The 14378-nt window shown below is 42.1% G+C and overlaps 1 protein-coding gene across 5 annotated transcripts; it reads left to right on the forward strand.

The window, feature by feature from the left end:
• The first annotated feature begins 6701 nt into the window (after positions 1–6701).
• LOC124682974 lies at positions 6702–9610 on the forward strand. 5 transcript variants are annotated; one of them, XR_006996512.1, is made up of 8 exons: positions 6702–6925; positions 7076–7166; positions 7373–7474; positions 7579–7656; positions 8183–8469; positions 8524–9100; positions 9171–9230; positions 9309–9610. XR_006996512.1 is itself a non-coding variant. In XM_047217568.1 (5 exons), exons 1-5 carry the CDS (start codon positions 6891–6893, stop codon positions 8299–8301), a joined length of 381 nt encoding a protein of 126 aa, XP_047073524.1. In that variant the 5' UTR covers positions 6702–6890; the 3' UTR covers positions 8302–9162. The 5 variants fall into 5 exon arrangements, 1 of the variants encoding a protein (XP_047073524.1); XR_006996514.1 differs by having other exon boundaries at positions 8183–8327; positions 8980–9100; XR_006996513.1 differs by having other exon boundaries at positions 7023–7166; positions 8183–9100.
• Positions 9611–14378: the final 4768 nt, after the last annotated feature.

Raw genomic sequence — 14378 nt, forward strand, 5'->3', positions numbered from 1 at the left:
ATGTGCAAACCGGAGAATGAAGATGAAGATATTCTTGAATCCTCATTTGAAATAGTGTCTTGATCCATAGAGTGTTCGGTTTCCTCTACATTGTTAGTCAACAACCAACTAGAGGAAATAGGAGCATTTCGATTATGGGAACAAGACAAGGTAAGCATATCATCATGAATTCTATGTAAGCAATTTACACATGATATGCAAGGGCTATCAACACAAGCATGTATATTATTTTCTATGCTACATGTGTTTAAGTCCAAAAAGGAAGCATTGCAATGGGATAGAGATGAAGAATCATCACTATTGATCACAATATCAACATTGCAATTTTCCTCACCACTCACCATATCATTACCTCGTGTCTTGCTACACGTTGGTGAAGTGGAAGAAGATGATAACTCATCACGACCGGAGGTGGAAGCAACTTGGAGCTCTTCATGATGTGAAGGGGAAGAGAGCTCCTCGGAGTCACCACCGACCAATTGAGTAGTGGATCCACCAAACATTTCCTTAAGCTTGATCCACATCTCATGAGACGATTTTCGCTTTATATATATCAAGAACCTACGAAAATCGGGTCTCAAGGAGAATAAAAGCTCATTAGATACTTGAGCTTCAAGATGTAAGTTTTTCTCATCCTCTAAAGATAGATTTTGAGGATCCATCGGAGGAGAAAACCGACATCTAGAAATTGCTCAATGTTTGGACACAAGGTCCGAAGTTTACAAAGCAAGCAATTTCGCCACAAATGATAATTTGTGCCAACAAAGATAATTGTGTCATTGTGCACTAAATTACTAGCCGACATCTTTACTCTCAAGGCGGTGAAGCCTAAAACAAGGAGAGACCTCGCTCTGATACCAATTGAAAGATCGAGATGTCGCCTAGAGGGGGGGTGAATAGGCAATTACAAACTCTTGCGGATTTGTCTTGTATGAATGCGGAATTAAACTATCGTTTAGTTTACAAGCACAAACCCTAAATATGCTAAGCTCAACTAAGTGTAACAATAGCAACTAGAGCTAAGCAAGATAGGCACAAGATATATGTAGCACAAGTGATAGCAAGATATATGTACTTCAAGCACGATGGCTATCACAAGGAAAGAGAGCTCGGGTATAGAAATAACCGAGGCACGCGGAGACGAGGATGTATTCCCGTGTTCCCTTGCTTTGCAACAAGGTACGTCACGTTTGGAGGAGTGGAGGTCCCACGAAGGATTCCCCGCGCCACGAAGGCTCACCCTATTCTCCGAACCACACCCACGAAGGATAATGGCCCTTTCCTTATGGTTAGCTTTTCCTCCGCTCCGGAGATGGCAAGCTCCACAACCACTTCACAAGCTCCACGAAGGAGAAGCCCGGGCCTCTTCACAATCTTCTTGAAGAGATCACCGGAGCACCAATCACCAAGCCAACTAGGAGGTCACCCTCCAAGAGTAACAAGCTCACGGTCTCTCACTCGAACAAATCGTGGTGGAGAGCTCAACACTATGCAATGATGCAAAGCAAGAACACCGGAGGTGTTCAAGTCCTTCACACTCAAATCCCACCAAAGCAACGAATGCTAGGATGAGATTGGAGAGGAAGAACAAGGGGGAAAGTCAACCAAAGACTCCAAGATCTAGATCCCAAGAGTTCCCCTCACTTAGAGAAGAAATGGATTGGTGGAAGTGTAGATTTAGATCTCCTCTCCTAGATCCCTCAAGAATTAGCAAGAACTATGGGAGGAATCAAAGGGGAGAGCAAGTTCTTCCAAGAGCAACAATGGAGGTGAAGAAAGGGGAAGAACTACCTGGGCTCAAGGTGGAAGAAAGGTATTTATAGCCCAAGTGGAAAAATAACTGTTGGGGGAAAAAGACGAAAAACGGGCAGAAAAAAAGCTCCAAAAAGTGGCCCGGCCGCGGCCCAGCCGGCCGACCGGCCCGGCGCCGAGGAGGCCGGTAGCCGGTCCGGTCAGGCCGGCCTGCCAGCCGGGCGGGGCGCGTGGGCCGCTCGGAGCAGCCAGGCCTAGGCGGGGCAAGCCGGGCGCCCCAGCCGCGCGTGGGCGGCGCGTAAGGGAGGCGACGCGCGGTCCGGAGGAGGCCCCGGTCGGGCCGGGTGAGCAGCTGGGCGGCCCGGTGGGGCGCCGGGCGCTGGGCCGGATGGGACGGCGGCCCGGTCACGGTCCGGTCGGACCGGAGGGCTGGCTGGACTGGCCGGCGCATGGGCCGGTGGGCTGGTCGGAAACCGGGGCTGTCCCGGGTGGGCCGGTGTGTGGCCCGGTCGACCGGTCGGAGACCGGGCAGCCGTCCCCCTCTTTTTCTTTTCTTTTTCTTTTTCTTCTTTTACCTTTTCTTTAATAACTATTGCTCCCGAACTCCGATTAACATGAAACCAATTTTGTTGGAAAGATAACAACAAATGCTATCCAATAGAAAGTGCAAACACAAGAAACTGTAGGAGGGATTTTATCATGAATATAAAAGGATAGAACCTTATATCATGAATAACCGGTAAAATCACCCAACCTCGAAAACGCAATAGAAGATGCATGCGAACTCCGTTTTCGATGAACTTGGGCTTGTTGTAAAGCTAGCAACAAGCTCAAGAACCTCACATAGAGAAACACCAAGAAGCAATAAGGATATGCAAAGTATGCAAAGGATTGAGCTCCCTAAGACGATGTGATCAAGTTACTCAACCGAAAGCCCCTCTTAATAGTGCGGCTATCTATCCTATAATCCGGTCTCCCAACATCCACCTTGAGACCGGTAAAAGGAAAACCTAGCAAGGCCATACCTTTGCCTTGCGCATCCCGCTTGATCTTGATGATAACTCTTCAAGCTTCACTCAGCCTGAATGCCACACTTGACCAATGTTGCTTCGTGAAGACTCACAAATGCTCCCCCATACACTATGATGGGAAAGCCCCATTGATGCACATCTTCACATGTCCATTATCACCAAATGGACGACAAGCTTCAAGCATGTGATCCACTCAAGATACTCATCTTGAACTTGTCCAACTCAACCTTGTATCTTCTCATACGATGTTCTTGATCCAATACACAAGGTATACATTTATCTTCATGGCATCCATACTTGAATCCAACACATGGAGAGCAAGTAGTACCTATGGAATATTCATTCATATAAACTCAATGAAAACATTAGTCCATAGGGGTTGTCATTAATTACCAAAACCACACATAGGGGCAATGTACCCTTACAGTAATTAAATGCTATACAATAAGCTACTTACTGAAGATGAGGTGCGGCAAACAATGCTAATGATAAAGTATGTAGGATCACATGCGCTATCTCAAGCTTATTGGTAACCTGGGGATTTTCATTTATAGGCTGGTCTTATAGCGACGAAGAAATACTTCTTCCCATATGGTTCTTTATCTATCAAGTATGGATTTCAGATAAGGTTCTGGTATTATAAATGGTTAGGAAATACCACACCTTTGAGATCAATATCCAGCTTTGTAAACTATTGTGCATCACAAGAGTGAAAATATTGTTAAGGTGATGGAATCTTCCCCACTGAATGTTACGTTTAGAAGAGATCTTATTGGGAACCAGATTGGATCATGGAATGCATTGCTTCAACGTCTAGTTTTGTCCACTTGTGCAAGGGAATGATGAGGTTCGCTGGAACTCAAATATTCTCAGTGGATTCCATGTATAGAGCGCTCATGCAACCTATTGAGCTGGTCATTAATAATAAGTTGCTTTGGAAAATGAATATACCACTAAAGACTAAGGTTTTTGCGCGGTACCTTCATAAGGGGGTTTTCTCAATAAAGACAACCTTGCAAAACACAATTGACAGGAAGCAAAAAATGTGTGTCATCATGATGGGACAATAATACACTTATTCTTCCAATGTCAGTTTGCTAGATCTATATGGTTAATCATCCAAATATGTTCTATCTTATATCCACTATGCAAAGTTGCGACTGTTTTCAGAAAGCTAAATGGGGTGGATCATAGGTTTAAAATACTTATTAGAGTGGGACCACTTGCCTTCATTTGGTCGCCTTGTTTATAGAAATGATAAGGGTTTTAATGGTAAAAATGTTACTCATGCATGTTATCTACCGTTGCACCAATTTGCTCCGTTTATGGTCGTCTCTTACGGGTATGGAGCACTGTGACCTCTTTACAGAGGTATCTACACGGTTGGAGGACACGGCGAGGGACTTTATTACCCAACATAGGTGGCAGCGTAATCTAAGGATTGCGTCTCCACCGACTTAGGCATCGATACGGTTTCATATTTGATTTCATGTATTGATCGAGCCGTTTTTCCCTTTCTGTATCCGTACGTTGGATGTTTTTTGAAAGGAATACGGTAGGAGAAGCCGCTACAGCGATTTTTTTAAATAATAAGAACCTAAATTCACGTCTCTAGGAACTTGAACCTGGGTGGCTGGGTTGTACATCCACTACCCTAACCAAATGAGCTAGGCTCACTTCTTTTCGTACGTTGGATGTTGTGCATCTTGTGTGCCCTTCACAAGAGCGACGATGCGTTGCATATTGCTAACCTGTTTTTCAGGGAAATTGTACGTCTACATGGAGTCCTGAAGACTATTGTTTCTGATCGTGACGTGAAGTTTATGAGCTACTTCGGGAAGACACTTTGGGGAAAGCTGGGAACGAAGCTACTTTTCAGCACTACTTGTCATCCCCAAACTGATGGTCAAACTGAGGTGGTGAATCGAACATTGTCACAACTGTTGAGATCCATGATCAAGAAGAACTTGAAGGAGTGGGAAGATTGTTTGCCTCATGTGGAGTTTTCTTACAACAGGGTGGTGCATTCTACCATAGAGCTGTGTCCGTTTGAGGTGGTGTATGGTTTCAAACCCATTACTCCACTTGACTTGTTGACTCTACCCATACATGAGAGAGTCAATATGGAGGCATCGAAGAGGGCAGATTTTGTACGGAAGATACATGTGAAGACTAAAGAGCTGATAGAGAAGAAAGACAAGAACAATGCTGCAAGGGTGAACAAGACGCGCAAGAAGATGTTGTTCAAGCCTGGTGATATGGTCTGGATTCATTTTCGCAAGGACAGGTTCCCGAAGCTACGAAAGTTCAAGTTGCTTCCTCGTGGTGCTGGTCCTTACGAAGTGCTTGCCAAGATCAATGACAATGCATATTTGATAGCGTGCAAGACACGTCCGTTGGGAACCCCAAGAGGAAGGTGTGATGCGCACAACAGCAAGTTTTCCCTCAGTAAGAAACCAAGGTTATCGAACCAGTAGGAGTCAAAGAACACGTGAAGGTTGTTGGTGGCGGAGTGTAGTGCGGCGCAACACCGGGATTCAGCGCCAACGTGGAACCCGCACAACACAACCAAAGTACTTTGCCCCAACGTAACAGTGAGGTTGTCAATCTCACCGGCTTGCTGTAAACAAAGGATTAGATGTATAGTGTGGATGATGATGTTTGTTTGCGAAGAACAGTAGAGAACAAAGTTTGCAGTAGATTTTATTTCAGATGTAAAGAATGGACCGGGGTCCACAGTTCACTAGTGGTGTCTCTCCCATAAGATAAATGGCATGTTGGGTGAACAAATTACAGTTGGGCAATTGACAAATAAAGAAGGCATAACAATGCACATACATATATCATGATGAGTACTATGAGATTTAATCGGGGCATTACGACAAAGTACATAGACCGCTATCCAAGCATGCATCTATGCCTAAAAAGTCCACCTTCGGGTTATCATCCGAACCCCTTTCGGTATTAAGTTGCAAACAACAGACAATTGCATTAAGTATGGTGCGTAATGTAATCAACACAAATATCCTTAGACAAAGCATCGATGTTTTATCCCTAGTGGCAACAACACATCTACAACCTTAGAGGTTGCTGTCACTCCCCCAGATTCAATGGAGACATGAACCCACTATCGAGCATAAATACTCCCTCTTGGAGTTACAAGTATCAACTTGGCCAGAGCCTCTACTAGCAACGGAGAGCATGCAAGAACATAAACAACATTATACACTATATAAAAGTTAGACAAATTCACGCCATATGCTTGATTCTGGTACTGTAGATCAGTAATTTTTGAGTCTCTTGTTTTGTGGGTCCTTACCTTTTGTTTTAGGTTATCTTTTTTTTTGTTTGCATTATCTTTCACATTCGCTGTTTGGGTTACCGGTTGCCTCATGCAATCTTCCCGGTTTCTCTCCAGTTTTAGCCAGTTACAGATTTTTGTTTGTTAGATTTTCACCGCGTGGCTTCATTTTACTTACGTGGCATAGTTATTTCTATTCTACGTGTCTTCGTAAACAACCCACACCGCTTAAGGCTGCGTCGGTTACAACTTACAGCAACGAAGCCAAAAGGGGAGTTGACATGAACCGACAAATCAGATCCCCATTGACGTGTCCTCTCTCTCCCTTCTCTTCCCACTCCGCGTGGGCTTCTCCATGGCGTTCTTGCGGGCTCTCCGAGGTGAGCTCGGTCCTCTCTCCGAGGCGAGCAGCAGCCTGCGAGAAATTCAGGGCTGGACGGGATAGTGGCGCTGGCGGCCGTATCGGTGGATACTCGGAGGAGGAGGACGCCGGTTTGCCATGTCGGCGAGCGGCAGGAGCAGCACGCCGGGAGGAGAGGTATCGCGCCGAGATCCCGGAGCCGGCCATGTCATGGTGGCGGCGCGCGCGGATCTGGCCGCCGCGTGACCTCGGGAGGGAGTCGGGTAGCACCGACGCTGTTGACATCGTCACATCGAGACAGGACGGCGAGCAGGTAGAAGCGATGGCGGTTCTTTCTTTCCCTTCCACGGGCGGCCTCGAGAGCGATGGTGTGCTCTAACACGGCGGGGGCGACACACAAGAGCTTTCTGGCGACTCAGCAACGACGAGCTTGCTGAGCACGAGCATGGTCGATATTCCGGCTACTACGGACACGGCCAGGTAACTCATCCTTTCCCTCCCCTCCCTGACTCCCTCATCTCTCCCATCTCCTATTTAATTTTTTCAATTCAGTCGACACACGCTGTATCATGTGCAGATAAAATCTAATAGTTCACCGCCTTAGGCTTGACCACGATACCCTTGCTGTAGACTGTCCGCAATTGGATTTGGAGGGCATGATATGCCAGTCGAAGGCCAACGCCAATTTCGTCAACTTGGACAGCATAGCATAACAGACATCGTATGTTTCCAACTGTTTATACACATTGTCCTGATAGTTTGATTCAGTCACACTGCTATGCAATTTGTATATTTTCTTTCCAAATATATATACCATGGAATTCTGTCGCTTTTTGAGTTCCACCCATGATGCTATGATTATATGCTTGAAATTTATCATCTCTTATCGCATATTTTTGTTTGATAATTTAGCTAGCATATTTGTAGGCAGAATTGGCCATCTCACAGTTGGAGTTTCTCAATGAGGAAGGAGCATGTGATGGCATGTGGTGAGTACTCGTGGACACACTTGCATAAGAGACTGGGCAGGTTTGTATGCAATGTCATTTAGCGATAAATGAAACTTTTACTCTTTCCGATCTATCTGCAGTTGCATGATCCTAGCATTGTGTTCATCTCATCCTTACGTGCAGCTGGATCCATCTCGGCGCAGCTCATGCTTAGTTCCAACGAGCCATCCCTCCTGGCGTATGTGCGCCTCAGCTGCTTCGGTAAGAGTCCTGCTCGCTGAGCTCTTCACGTGGGATTCCTCCTAGCGGTGGGACTTCTACCAGCTCGCTCTCTCCTGCTAAGAGATTATTATATTTGCAAAAAAATGATACTGGGAAATTGGTTTTTATAAAAAATAGATAGAGTTGGATGCTTCTCAAAAGTGCATATTCAGTAGTTTCTTCACAATGCAGTTCAGATCAACAGTTTGGAGGTGCCTTCTTATAAATATTAGATTAGAATTCTTTTATTTTAAATCAGGTTATTCTTTGTCTTGAATGAAAGTTATCTTTTTGTGGCTCCTACAGACACAATTCATGCAGGATTAAGAAGTTTCAACTCTACAAATTTCCATTCTGTTATCTTTTTATGATTCCTGCATTTTTATCTTATGAATCGAATATGTCCTAGATGAAACAAAATGAACACTATATGACCTATTTAGAAGTCTCAGTTCCTCTTGGATTGTCGTTTTTCTCCTCTCCTCGACATATTTATCTTTGTACTAAAGCAGATGGTTGTGTCTAGGTCACAAATGGCAATGCAGACAACTTTGGTCAAAGATGTCTGGCGGCGAGGCCATCAATGTAAGACCCTTGCGCGTGTCATGGGCATCTAGGAAGAAAAAGATTCAGAAATCTATATGAATTTGATTTCATCTTCTGATTGTGAGGTACTATACCCAACACACACTTTCATGATGCATGTTTACTTAACACACTTATTGCTGCAGAGCATTGGTTATCGTTTTATTTCGGATTTATCTCTGATTATCAGAATTCATAATCCTTTAATTACCAGACCACTTTCTGTCGGTTCACTTATTGTTCCTCTTTCTTATCTTCTCCTAGAGGTACCAATTGTAGCAGGTACGGTGTAGATTTTTTCCTCTCATCCTCATTACCGTGCTTACTCGCACAAGTGCCTAATTTCTACCAGAGGCAAATTCAAACTTGCATGATGTGCTCCCCCACTTTTAGCGCTACAGAATCTTTAGCTGTACAAAATTGTTATTGAAAAAAGGTAACATTAGTGCAGCCGAGCGCCTGGTTCTTTGCATTCACAATGGGCAAAAAGTAACACCAGTGCAGCCGAGCACCTGTTCTCTGCATTCGCACAATATTCAGTCTCAGCGAGTCATTTTAGGCAAACATGACACACACCGCAGAGGTGACTTATTTATAAGTTTAGCACATTTCATTCTCAGGTATGTCGTGTGCGCTTTAGAATATGCATGTTTCTACGAAAATCCATGTAGAAGTCCTTGGTTGCTATATTATTCGCTGTTGACATATATTTTTTCTTTTCCTTTGTCAATATTGCAGGAAACACAAGGACATATTATGTGTCAAACAGTTGCATCAAATGTTTATCGTGGCCGATGCACAAAATACGTAGAGACCTATCAAAGAAATCATAGAAGCAACCGATCCAGATTCAGGCAAGGTAAACAAATACAACAAGCAGTAGACTGTTTGAATTTTTTTACAGCGTACTCTGAACTTCTCCATATCAGGTCACACGCAGTAAGCAACAACAGCAAAAGTCAGGAATCGGCCACTGCATCGGTAAAAAGGTACAATGTCCACATCAATCCCACTAGGGCATAACTGACCACACTACAATAAACTTACTTGCTATCTATTCTCTGCAGTACAACTTATGGAAAAAGGAAAGCAACCAATAAACTATTCCTTCCAAAAAAAGGAACTTAACTTTAGAATGACATCAGCTTGAGTAAATCCATGGACTCCAGTCACTAGAATAATTTGTATGGTCTCATGGACCTATGTGTTCTATTTTCAGTAGCCTGTAAAATTAAGTACTTAGCCATCTACATACAGCTACCTTAGTTATCCTACTGTCTTTTGAAACCTGCCACTGTGATATACTTTCAGGGTGTTGTACTATATGATGAAGTGCATTAATGCCTTAGGCAGTAAATTATTTTCCTAAGGAGCGGCACAGTTCAAGATGTGTAAATATTGCAGTGGAAAGTTTTAGATAAAAGGCTCAGATGAACAGTGAAAAGTTACAATAAAAGGGCAAGGCAACTAACTTTGCCACCCAAGTTACTCTTACATTCCAGCACCTCCTTAAACCTTTCCAATACCTCCATAAACCATCTCCATAAGCACTGATGAGCTAGAGACAACGTACTTATATTTTTGTACTATGTCATTCTTCTAGCTCTAGCAGATACCAAGATCAATCTATGAACTGTTACTCCCCCAAATTGCTGTCCTCCAAAACATCAAGCATAAATTTGAAGTAACTAAAACTTATCACATATATAAAAACGAAAAAATGATTCTACCACGGGCGCGGCGTGCCGCCGCGCCAATGCTTTCTAGTATATGATAGATTGATAATCAACTTGACATAGTATTCAATATTCATCGGATCCCAACAAACACAACATGTAGGATTACAAATAGATGATCTTGATCATGATAGGCAGCTCACAAGATCTAACATGATAGCACAATGAGGAGAAGACAACCATTTAGCTACTGCTATGGACCCATAGTCCAGGGGTGAACTACTCACACATCGATCCGGAGGCGATCATGGTGATGAAGAGACCTCCGGGAGATGATCCACCTCTCCGGTAGGGTGCCGGAGGCGATCTCCTGAATCCCCCGAGATGGGATTGGCGGCGGCGTCTCTGTAAGGTTTTCCGTATCGTGGCTCTCGGTACTGGGGTTTTCGCGACGAAGGCTTTAAGTAGGCGGAAGGGTAGAGTCGGGGGCGTCACGAGGGACTCACACAACAAGGCCGCGCGGCCAGGGCCTGGGCCGCGCCGCCCTGTTGTGTCGCCACCTCGTGGCCCCACTTCGTATCTCCCTCGATCTTCTGGAAGCTTCGTGGAAAAATAAGACCCTGGGCGTTGATTTCGTCCAATTCCGAGAATATTTCCTTTGTAGGATTTCTGAAACCAAAAACAGCAGAAAACAACAACTGGCTCTTCGGCATCTTGTCAATAGGTTAGTGCCGGAAAATGCATAATAATGACATATAATGTGTATAAAACATGTGAGTATCATCATAAAAGTAGCATGGAACATAAGAAATTATAGATACGTTTGGAACGTATCAAGCATCCCCAAGCTTAGTTCCTACTCGCCCTCGAGTAGATAAACAATAACAAAGATAATTTCTGAAGTGACATGCTATCATAATCTTGATCAATACTATTGTAAAGCATATGAGATGAATGCATCGATTCGAAGCAATGGTGAAGATAATGAGTAAACAAATGAATCATATAGCAAAGATTTTTCATGAATAATACTTTCAAGACAAGCATCAATAAGACTTGCATAAGAGTTACTCATAAAGCAATAAATTCAAAGTAGAGGCATTGAAGCAACACAAAGGAAGATATAAGTTTCAGCGGTTGCTTTCAACTTCAACATATATATCTCATGGATAATTGTCAACACAAAGTAATATAACAAGTGCAATAGGTAAACATGTAAGAATCAATGCACATAGTTCACACAAGTGTTTGCTTCTAAGATAGAAGGAATAGGTAAACTGACTCATCAATAAAGTAAAAGATTGGCCCTTCGCAGAGGGAAGCATGGATTACTATATTTGTGCTACAGCTTTTCATTTTTAAAACATGAAACAATTTTGTCAACGGTAGTAATAAAGCATATGTGTTATGTATAAGATATCCTATAAGTTGCAAGCCTCATGCATAGTATACCAATAGTGCTCGCACCTTGTCCTAATTAGCTTGGATTAACATGGATTATCATTGCATAGCATATGTTTCAACCAAGTGTCACAAAGGGGTACCTCTATGCCGCCTGTACAAAGGTCTAAGGAGAAAGCTCGCATTGGATTTCTCGCTTTTGGTTATTCTCAACTTAGACATCCATACCGGGACAACATAGACAACGTGATAATGGACTCCTCTTTAATGCATAAGCATTCAACAACGGATAATATTCTCATAAGAGATTGAAGATTAATTGTCCAAACTCGAAACTTCCACCATGAATCATGGCTTTAGTTAGCGGCCCAATGTTCTTCTCTAACAATATGCATACTCAAACCATATGATCATGAAAATCGCCCTTACTTCAGACAAGACGAACATGCATAGCAACTCACATGATATTCAACAAAGGTAAAAGTTGATGGCATCCCCAAAAACATGGTTACCGCTCAACAAGCAACTTATTAAGAAATAAGACACATAAGTACATATTCTTCACCACAATAGTTTTAAGGCTATTTTCCCATGAGCTATATATTGCAAAGACAAAGGATAGAATTTTTAAAGGTAGCACTCAAGTAATTTACTTTGGAATGGCAGAGAAATACCATGTAGTAGGTAGGTATGGTGGACACAAATGGCATAGTTTTTGGCTCAAGGATTTGGATGCACGAGAAGAATCCCTCTCAATACAAGGCTAGGCTAGCAAGGTTGTTTGAAGCAAACTCAAGTATGAAACGGTCCAGCAAAACTCACATATGAACATATTGCAAGCATTATAAGACTTTACATCGTCTCCTTGTTGTTCAAACACCTTAACCGTAAAATATCTAGACTCTAGAGACCAATCATGCAAACCAAATTTTAACAAGCTCTATGTAGTTCTTCATTAATGGGTGAAAAGTACATGATGCAAGAGCTTAAACATGATCTATATGAGCACAACAATTGCCAAGTATCAAATTATTCAAGACATTATACCATTTACCACATGCAGCATTTTCTGTTTCCAACCATATAACAATGATCGAAGTAGTTCAACCTTCGCCATGAACATTAAGAATAAAGCTAAGAACATATGTGTTCTTACGAAACAGCGGAGCGTGTCTCTCTCCCAAACAAAAAATGCTAGGATCCGAATTTATTCAAACAAAAACAAAAACAAAAACAAACAGACGCTCCAAGTAAAGCACATAAGATGTGACGGAATAAAAATATAGTTTCACTAGAGGTGACCTGATAAGTTGTCGATGAAGAAGGGATGCCTTGGGCATCCCCAAGCTTAGATGCTTGAGTCTTATTAAAGTATGCAGGGATGAACCACGGGGCATCCCCAAGCTTAGACTTTTCACTCTTCTTGATCATATTGTATCATCCTCCTCTCTTGACCCTTGAAAACTTCCTCCACACCAAACTCAAAACAAACTCATTAGAGGGTTAGTGCATAATTGAAAATTCATATATTAAGAGGTGACATAATCATTCTTAACACTTCTGGACATTGCAAAAAGCTACTGAAAGTTAATGGAACAAAGAAATCCATCAAACATAGCAAAACAGGCAATGCGAAATAAAAGGCAGAATCTGTCAAAACAGAACAGTCCGTAAAGACGAATTTTTTAGAGGCACTGGACTTGCTCAGATGAAAATGCCCAAATTGAATGAAAGTTGCGTAGATATCTGAGGATCACGCACGTAAATTGGCAGATGTTTCTAAATTTTCTACAGCAGGGACGGCTCAATTTCGTGACAGCAAGAAATCTGTTCCTGCGCAGTAATCCAAATCTAGTATTGACTTTACTATAAAAGACTTTACTTGGCACAACAATGTAATAAAATAAATATAAGGAGAGGTTGCTACAGTAGTAACAACTTCCAAGACTCAAATATAAAACAAAGTGCAGAAGTAAAATAATGGGTTGTCTCCCATAAGCGCTTTTCTTTAGCCTTTCAGCTAGGCGCAGAATGTGTGTATCAAGTAACATCAAGAGATGAAGCATCAACATCATAATTTGTTCTAATAATATAATCATAAGGTAATTTAATTCTCTTTCTAGGGAAGTGTTCCATACCTTTCTTAAGAGGAAATTGATATTTAATATTACCTTCCTTCATATCAATGGTAGCACCAACAGTTCGAAGAAAAGGTCTTCCCAATATAATGGGACAAGATGCATTGCATTCAATATCCAAGACAACAAAATCAACGGGGACAAGGTTATTGTTAACCATAATACGAACATTATCAATCCTCCCCAAAGGTTTCTTTATAGCATTATCAAGCAAGATTAACATCCAAATAACAGTTTTTCAATGGTGGCAAGTCAAGCATATCATAAATTTTCTTAGGCATAACAGAAATACTTGCACCAAGATCACAAAAAGCATTACAATCAAAATCATTGACCCTCATCTTAATGATGGGCTCCCAACCATCTTCTAACTTCCTAGGAATAGAAGTTTCAAGTTTTAGTTTCTCTTCTCTAGCTTTTATGAGAGCATTTGTAATATGTTTTGTAAAGGCCAAATTTATAGCGCTAGCATTGGGACTTTTAGCAAGTTTTTGTAAGAACTTTATAACTTCAGAGATGTGACAATCATCGAAATCTAAACCATTATGATCTACAGCAATGGGATCATTGTCCCCAATATTTTGAAAAATTTCAGCAGTTTTATCGCAAACAGTTTCAACAGTTTTAGCAGTTTCAGGCAATTTTGCACGCTTTGCACTAGGAGTAGAAACATTGCCAACATCAATTATTTTACCATTGATAGTAGGGGGTGTAGCAACATGTGAGGCATTATCATTACTAGTGGTGGTAATAGTCCAAACTTTAGCTACATTATTCTCTTTAGCTAGTTTTTCGTTTTCTTCTCTTTCCCACCTAGCATGCAATTCAGCCATCAATCTAATATTTTCATTAATTCGAACTTGGATGGAGTTTGCTGTAGTAACAATTTTATTATCAATATCCTTATTAGGCATAACTTTCA

The sequence above is a fragment of the Lolium rigidum genome, chromosome 1 (assembly GCF_022539505.1).
Source record: "Lolium rigidum isolate FL_2022 chromosome 1, APGP_CSIRO_Lrig_0.1, whole genome shotgun sequence".
In the NCBI taxonomy this organism is placed as follows: Eukaryota; Viridiplantae; Streptophyta; class Magnoliopsida; order Poales; family Poaceae; genus Lolium; species Lolium rigidum.

Excerpts from the sequence above, each read along its gene's own strand:
- LOC124682974 (XM_047217568.1), top strand. The coding sequence starts at position 6,891 with ATGGTCGATATTCCGGCTACTACGGACACGGCCAG. Across the intron at positions 6,926-7,075 it reads GCTACTACGGACACGGCCAG|ACTGTCCGCAATTGGATTTG; the intron begins GTAACTCATCCT and ends CCCTTGCTGTAG. Across the intron at positions 7,167-7,376 it reads AGCATAGCATAACAGACATC|AATTGGCCATCTCACAGTTG; the intron begins GTATGTTTCCAA and ends ATTTGTAGGCAG.